This window comes from Magnolia sinica, chromosome 18 (genome assembly GCF_029962835.1).
Source record: "Magnolia sinica isolate HGM2019 chromosome 18, MsV1, whole genome shotgun sequence".
Lineage (NCBI taxonomy): Eukaryota > Viridiplantae > Streptophyta > Magnoliopsida > Magnoliales > Magnoliaceae > Magnolia > Magnolia sinica.
The window spans coordinates 13,603,748-13,612,076 of NC_080590.1; the positions used below are offsets into that span (position 1 = coordinate 13,603,748).

At 40.9% G+C, this 8,329-nt stretch overlaps 1 protein-coding gene across 2 annotated transcripts; it reads right to left on the reverse strand.

The window, feature by feature from the left end:
- Positions 1 to 330: 330 nt before the first annotated feature.
- LOC131232799 (uncharacterized) lies at positions 331 to 6,763 on the reverse strand. Of its 2 annotated transcripts, XM_058229281.1 has the most exons (8): positions 6,604 to 6,763; positions 6,349 to 6,495; positions 6,164 to 6,261; positions 1,909 to 1,981; positions 1,769 to 1,829; positions 1,594 to 1,679; positions 666 to 755; positions 331 to 574 (listed from the first exon to the last, which is right to left on the reverse strand). In XM_058229281.1, the coding sequence occupies exons 1-8, from the start codon at positions 6,700 to 6,702 to the stop codon at positions 512 to 514; spliced, it is 717 nt and encodes a 238-aa protein (XP_058085264.1). In that variant the 5' UTR covers positions 6,703 to 6,763; the 3' UTR covers positions 331 to 511. The 2 variants fall into 2 exon arrangements, with proteins under 2 accessions (XP_058085264.1, XP_058085265.1); XM_058229282.1 differs by lacking the exon at positions 666 to 755.
- Between the last annotated feature and the right edge of the window lie 1,566 nt (positions 6,764 to 8,329).

Sequence of the window (8,329 nt, forward strand, 5' to 3'; positions counted from 1 at the left end):
GCCAACTATAGAAAACATCTCTCGTCCAAACTTCCTCCGTGTGCACGTCCCCCACGTGGGTCTTTAATGGAAGCGATTATTTGGATTTAATTCACTATGGGCCTGTTTGGTAGACACCTAAAAATGAGTTCATCTCATTCTAGCTAATGGCGATTATGTATTAGAGATCATATTTTCTTTTAGTAAAGATAAAAAATAACCATGAGAACCAACACTCATGAGCTCCAATACATAATTACAATCAACAAAGATGAGATGAACTCCTTTTCAGGCATCTATCAAACAGGCCCTATATATACATACATAGACACACAAACACACACCCCGACATTTCAGTCACAAGAAAAGGAGGAAATAGAGATTCTCTAGTACAGAACTTTTACACCAGGAGAAACAGCAGTGACATTTTCAAATTCCATACAAAAACACAAGCTATCTGTAAATGTAGGTGATTGTTTAGCCAAACTCATCTGAAACTCCTGACAGGGAATTTACATATCCGCATTTGAAATCATACAGTTATGTACTTTAGAACAGCTGCACGGATCTTCTCCATATACTCCGCCACTTGTTCCTGCAAGACAAACCAGGCGATTGGGGAATGAGCTAAACCAGCAAAAGCACCCTAACAGTCACTGAAGAGGAAATAGCCTAATTGTCCAAACCTGGTCATTCTGGTGTGCACTCGCTATATTTTCATCGAGAAGGGCCAACAAGGACCTATCAAGCTCATTCCGCTCAACCATATCAAGTAACTGCTTAGAAGATAAAAGTGCATTATGTAAGTTGCACCATCTCAGCCATGGCGAAACCCCAAATCAATGATTGAAGAGTAGAGTGGACTTGAATGATCTCCAACCCTAGAGTGTGTATAGAATCCTCAGGTTTTCAGATGTACTTTTAAAAGTTTACCTCACGGGCCCCACTGTGGATTGAACATGTCCAAAAAATCTCCCTGATCAGAAAACCGTGCCCATCTAATCAATCATTGGAAAAATGGCAATGTCAGTCTTGGTCTGAAACGAAACAAGTCTCCGCACTGATACAGACCAAGGTGGGGCGAGTCGGACTGGTTTCAGACCCCAGAAGAGGTGCACTAGGGAACAAACTAAGGGCCCGTTTGGATACCACCAAATAAGTTACTTTTTCTACTTGCAGCAGTAGATAAGTAACTTATTTGAGATAAGTTTATAAATCATAAGTAACTTTTTTACTTAGAGGTACTTTATTCACTTCAACTTAATTAGTAGAAACCAAGATAAACTACTTGAGGCATAAGTAGCTTATCTTAAGTAACTTACGATCCAAACGCCCCCTAAAATTCATGCATCTAATCTTTGGCCTTTTATCAGTTGATTGTGGACTGTTGCTATTGCTGGCCATCATTCAAAGGGTTAAGAGTTGTCTTCCAAAGAGATTTTTGGGCATAGTTGATCCACAATGGATCTCATCAGATAGATGGTCCCAATCCAATCAACCTATCCATGGGCCAAAATTGAACAAGCCAAGGGTGAGAGGAATAGAGGATATTGTGCATATCTTCAGGTGAGGATCTATGATTTCCTTGAGAGTAAAGCAGTAGCCTTTTCATACAGTTGCTTTCTTGTCCTCCGATTGCAATATCTTGGCTAGCCTTTGCTTTGCTAGTACAAGTTCAGACTGCATTTTATCATATGCTTCTGCAAAAGAAGGTGAGGAAGAATAAATGTTGTTCACATATGAGGGGAGAAATAATCGTCGGGCAGCTGCCTTATGGATGACAACAGACCTGTTCCTTCTAGAAGAACTTTCTGCATTGCCTCCAGCTCAATCAATCTATCCTCCATGTCCTGCAAAAGCATCAGAACAGTCAAGAGTCGCATTCTACTCAACCATTCAGAGAATGTAAACTCAGACTTTGTTCTGAACCTTGGTTCTTGACACGGAAAATCGCAGTTGGCCCAGTTCGTTTTGCAGGTGCGTGAAAAATTCCTTGTCTAATCTGCATATCTCATGTGTTATGACATTTAATCAAAGAGGCAGGAAGAAGTAGCTTCAAAACATTGACAGTGAGGGATTGAGGTTGAATGAATGTGAACTGTGCAATCTCAAAATAGGGCAAGGCAGAATGTTTTGGAATCATATGCAGGTAAGTACTGTGCTCCTTTCATATGAAATGAACATGTTCAAGAAAAGTATAGTAATGACAATTGGCAAAATATGAAAATAAAACGCTTAAGCATCGAATTTGACCAATGTTACGATGATGCAGCCCCCCCTTGTGCAGGTGGTATGGTGGGTAGGTGAAGCAGCGCTTTAAATGTGTGTGAGCAGATACACTTATATGGGGATATTTGGGGTACTCAAAACTCTCTCTGCCAAACTGTTCTATGTGCCTCTCTTACCAATTCCCAGCTTCCCTAGTGTGTTTGGATGCACTGTTGAATTGAATTGAAATTTTTAGCCAAATAAAAGTTTACTGTAGTTTCCTCAGCATACATAGTGATGGATGAAATCCAAATTGCAATCAAGTTACTTTCAGGTTGGACTAGAAAGATGGACTAGAAAGAAGGACAGCTGCGAGTCAAAAGCTATTTCCTCATTATGAATACCAGGGAACGCCATTAGCTTTTGTCATTTCCTCTTGATTAAACTTAATGTTCGCAATTCAATTTGCTCGTGCATCCAAACACAGCAGACAGCATTAGAGCTACATCATCCATCGCTCCATCAAAATTTGACCACAAGAGAAGCTCTCATCGCGCCTTATAGCATAATTTCAATAACCTACATCCACTTGTCTAGTGAAAATGCACAGCTTTGTAGCTGTATGTACTTTTTAGTCATTAAAAAAATGTTCCTTCACTGGTCTCCTTGGCTCGTATCAATATCAACTAGGTAACCAGATCTTCGGTCCAAACTAGCTCACCAGCCATAATGGCCACATAGAGGCGTCCACGAACCGGGCTAGCCCGGTTAACTCGCTCGACTCGGCCCAACCCGGAACTAAGTTCGGTCCGTGACAGGCCATTTTTTTCAGCTCGAAACTGAGTTCGGGCCGAGTTCGAACAGGTCCCAGTTTGGCCCGACTCGGTCCGAAACCCGACTCGACCTGGCTCGACTCGGCTGTTTACATATATATATATATATATATATATATATATATATATATATATATATATATATTTATATATATATATATCCTAATTCCTTACCCTAACCATTTGAACTTGCCAAAGCCCTTCCCATAAACTTACTGTAAGGTTCGAAACTAGCCCGAACTCGGCCCGAACTTGTCCGATTGCCGACCGGGCCGAGTTTGGGCTGGATATGTTGGCCCGGTGACCGGGCTGGGCCGGGTTGAGCCCAGTTCGACTCGGTTTGGCCCGATGTACACCTCTATGGCCACGGCTCTTTCATCCGATCAGTTGGGGATACATGAACATTCGAGAAAGGTTCATTAATTTGAAAAGGTGAGCAAGAAATAGAAGAATATATGAATGGACAAAGATAGACAGAAAAGTTTTAAGAAGAAAGAATCTGGTGAATAGTACCCAGAAAAGAAAACATAGCAGATTAAAATAGGATTATCAAATTATCAATTCAAATTGTTGATTTGTTCCAATTCATTAGGATTTCTCAAACCAACAATTACAATAAAAATCACAAAGCTAGTTACATCTCTTTCTATTTTCAAGAGAGCAATACTGGCACTCTCTTTGCATAGATGGGTATACCAAGGAAACACAAAGGCTAGTTTGAAGCAAAGCTCGTTTTCAAACCAGCGGAACATGTGGAAAATATAAAATAAACAAACCCAAGTTTTAGAAGATAATAATAAAAACAAGCACGTCCCAAGAAATAACACAACAGACGTTTTGTCATCCAGAGTTTCTGTCAATTTGGTTAATGTGTTCTTCAGCTATCAACCTCTCACTTCCAAATTATTTTAGGCAAATTACAATACCATTTGAGAGAAGGAGATTTGGCTTCCTTACAAGAGGAGATTCCCATTAAGAATTCATACAGACCCCCTGGGGCTTGGGCCCAGACAGCAAAGGTTGTGGGTTTCCTTCTATAGCAAGGGTTTATGGGTGATTTTGTAAAAAAGAAAAAAAGGACAAGGATAACTACAGGAGAGACTAAAAAGCAAGCATGTGTATCCACAATCAGCTTCTCATATCTACCACAAGCATAAGTTGCCACAATACTAAAATGGTTTCTAAAAAAATCACACTAGCCAATCAGCATCCCTCACAAAGAGAGTATGCAATGTGTACAAGCAACAATGCACAAAAACCATCCATACACAACAAAGTGGTGAAGTGGGCATGTTCAGTGACAACAATTCTTTAAGGGCATGACATCATTAACACAACAAAACAATATGAATTCCTTCACACACACACACACACACACAAAGAATGTGATAATCTGAAAACTATTTAGCAACATATCCTAAAATGGATAGGGTCCACACCTACACCGAACAACAAGTTCAACAGTAGCACACTTACAACCCCATATTGTGAAGTGAATGATTGGAGAAAACAAGATTAAATAGATGTCAGCAAGAAAGTAATTCAATAAAGAAAAAAAGATAACAAAAGAAGAGAGCCTCAAGTTCCACTCTTCTTTTGTGCGGATTTGTTGGTGTTTGTCATGTCAAAGATGCTTTAGATTACCTTCTAATGCTAAAAGTGTCTTTTATTCCACTAGTAAAGTTGCAACAAGTGTTAGTGAGTGATCACGATATTTTTCCATCAGGATTGTTGGGGTCATTTGGCTGTGGAAAGCACAACTTATTGGAATTCATTTTCATAGGTCAAATCATTTCTTGCTTTTGGATGAATGGGAGAGCATGGAAACACTCCTCGGAATATGTTTCCTTCATAAAGGCCATAATCCGTTTCTTTTACAAAAGTTGGTTGGTTGTTAGAAGCAAGCCTTTCTCATAATGATATATATATTTTTTACGACAGTGTCCTCGCCCCTTTTGAAGGCGAGACTACTCCCTGTGGATGCAAGCAATCACCTACAAACCATCTGCATCAGGAAAAGCAAGGGAAGGGGAATCGAAATTGCGTTTGAGGGGAACAAATCCACAATGCTAGCCGTTCGCCCAAACCCTCGGGGGGTTCTCATAATGAGTTCCTTTAAATATTTAAAAATAATAATTCTAGAAGGTCTTTGTCATGGTTGGGTGCATGGATAAGAGTTAATAATCCTTGAATCTACAAGGTGAGAAATCTATAAAATGAAAAAGAAAAAGAAATTCATATTATAGAATGGAAATTTGTTTACAACAACAGATGGCCTTATATAAACAGAAAAGGATGTAGACTCCTAATTTGACTCAAAACAGGAATCTTTCTTGAAATGGGAAAAAGACGTTTAATCCTATGCAAAATCGTAACTGCCTCTTGGATGACCAAAACAAAGACTGTAGACCATAACCGGACTCTTAAAAATCTAAAAATAGCAAGAAAAGGTAACATACTAAAAATACTAAGTTTTGAACTAAAATGCAAATTTGAGCCAAAAAATGGCCCTTTTTTGAGAAATCACTCAGGGACAACCGACTCTGTTGTTGCCACGTCGTAGGGCTTGTCGATGGTTTTCCAATGACAAATTATACATGCGAATCCGATAACAGTTGCAAAGTTATGGCCATCAGAAGATAGTGTGCATTTAGTTGCCCAATTACAGTCCTTCCTCCCCAAATTCGTGATATCCCGGTGCTCCATCGAATTGTCCATGGCCCATTCCACACCAGTCCTAACCACTGATTGTTTATCCTCATCTTCAATGAAAACATAAGCTGATGATTCCAGTAAACACAATCCCAAATGCAAAACATGATAAAGAGTTTCCACTGATTTTAATTCCAAGATAAGCATTCTTTCCACCCCTGTATGATTACATGCATCCAAACAACCAGTTCTCTCCCAATACCAATGTTTCTGTTTACGCTTAGGGTCCAACTTACTAAGAATGGCCATTCACTCTGACTGCCTAGCAAACCTTAAAACGTTTTACACAGTTGCAACTTAGAAATTACAATATAAATAAATTGTACATCCAAACATACCCCTTAGCTAGCTTATAATCATAGATTTTACTGAATTAGAGTAAAGACACTGATCCAAAGAAGAATTTCAGATGAGGGTATGGGAATTCTCACCTGGGCCTCAACCTGGCAATCTCGAATTCGAGCTCCCGAGCTTCGGTGTCGAGGAAATACTCAATCAGCCCTGCAGCAGTCTCGGGCACAACACGAGACTACACAAGATAATAAATAAATAAATAAAATATTAAAATTTCAAATAAAATAAAGAAATGGATTGGGTGGAACGGGGAAACCCATGCCTGTCGAAGAGCACGGCGGCGCTCTCGTTCTTCGCGGACTTGGCGGGTGAAGGCTTCACGGGCATCGACGTCCTTCTCGAGCCGCTTCTGGAACTCTCTTCGAGCTATGTGGCCAGACTGGGGCGGGCCCAACAGCCCTTCTGGGTCCTTCCTTTGGAGAATCAACGAAGGAGAGAACGGACATTTGTGGTAAGAAGAGAGAGAGAGAGAGAGAGAGAGAGAGAGAGAGAGAGAGAGAGAGAGTCACTCACTCACCCATCCAATGCATGAAATTCTCCGCCTCGACGGACAGCTTCTTCTCGATTTCGTACTGCGACCGATGGCGCTCGCGCTAGCGATGCTGAGAGCGGCCATCTCTCTTCAGAGAGGAGGTAAGTGAACAGAGGAACTTAGCTCTCTCTGTTTTTCCCTTTTTGGATATGGTGCGGACCGGAGTCCCCATTGTACGCAGCGGATCCAACACCCGTGCCCTGTGGGGTCCACCTCGTTATTTTTGTGTGACATCTACTCCGTCCATAAGGTGCGCCTATCGATGTTAGGCGCTAGGCAAATACATTAGCCCCGGTCGACATGTGGGAGCAATGAGGAGACGCCAACCATCGGTGGGGCCCACCATGGTGTTCTTGTTCCATCCAAACCGTTCATCAGGTGCGCCTCATCAAGATGAAGATATGAGCATATAATTCAAAAATCAGCCTGACCTGACTCAGTTCGCCCCACGCCCTATGAACTTAGGGCGTGATTTTACATTTCTCCCCTATTGTAGCTCATTGGATTTATGGATATGCCTTTATTATTATTATTATTATTATTATTTAACGTACGGTGAATGTGAGTGGTTTCACCTTCTGGACGACTGGATTTCACAATACGGTGGGCCACACAGGTCCGGGTGCTTTACGTCCATCTGACTTTTACGTTATCCTTTGCTGTTTTCCGCTTTGCTCCCGCACATGTGCCTTTTCACGTGGAACAAATACTGACCTGTCACTTGTGGAACATCTGGACTGTTCATAATGTGGGCCCGGTAGTAGAGATGATTCGAAGAGTAGATTCAATCATAAGATGGGCCACACTTAACACTTGTACGTTGGAAGTGGGCTATCGTCGAGTTATTTCAAACCGGCCGTTGTCTCTGTTCGGTATGGATAATTTCATTAGTGGACTTGGACTACTTTTCTGGGCCAGATCATCTGGAATGTGGGTCCATGTTATTCGTGGTTCAGATGTTTCCCACACGTGCTGTTCTTGCACATGTGCTGCATGTATAGGTGCCTGTGGAGACGCCCCATTTGGGCATTTGTACATCTATACTGGAGAATGACTCGTTGCCAATCGTAATCATGACTGTACGGTACACTTGTCACACGTATATTGTATCAGGACCGTCCAAGCTCAAACCTGATGTGGATGGGCCTTAGCACAACAATTGCAATAAGTTGATTGGTCCATTCCACCCATCCAATGAGAAGACTTTTGACGATGATGGCATCCAGTGGGGAAAAACGCTTCAATCGACGGCAGTGAGCATCTGAAAAGTTGGAATTCAAGGCATAAATCGCATAATAGTTATAGGAAAACCAGGGTAGGGGTGGCAATGGGCCAAGTACGCCCAATAGGTATCTAAACCCAACTTGACATGGGCTCCATGGGTAAAACAGGTGTCCACCCAGCCCAAATCCAATTATCTCATATATTATATATAAAAAATATGCCCAATGCTCTACTTAACTTAGAATTAATATTTAATATTTAATAAAAATAATTAGCACTTTCTAAAAAATACGCACAGGTTTATAAATGAAAAGTAAAGTATTAAATGTATAGAAAGGCTGCTCAATTAAAAGTGAAATTCTTTTTCAAATTTTAAGTCACAAATGAATACCTACAATTCAATAGGCCTGACATAAGTATAAGTATAGCTAGCTATGTGTACCCTTGTACTTTTTATTCCATGACCTTCATTTCAATGTTCCCAGCC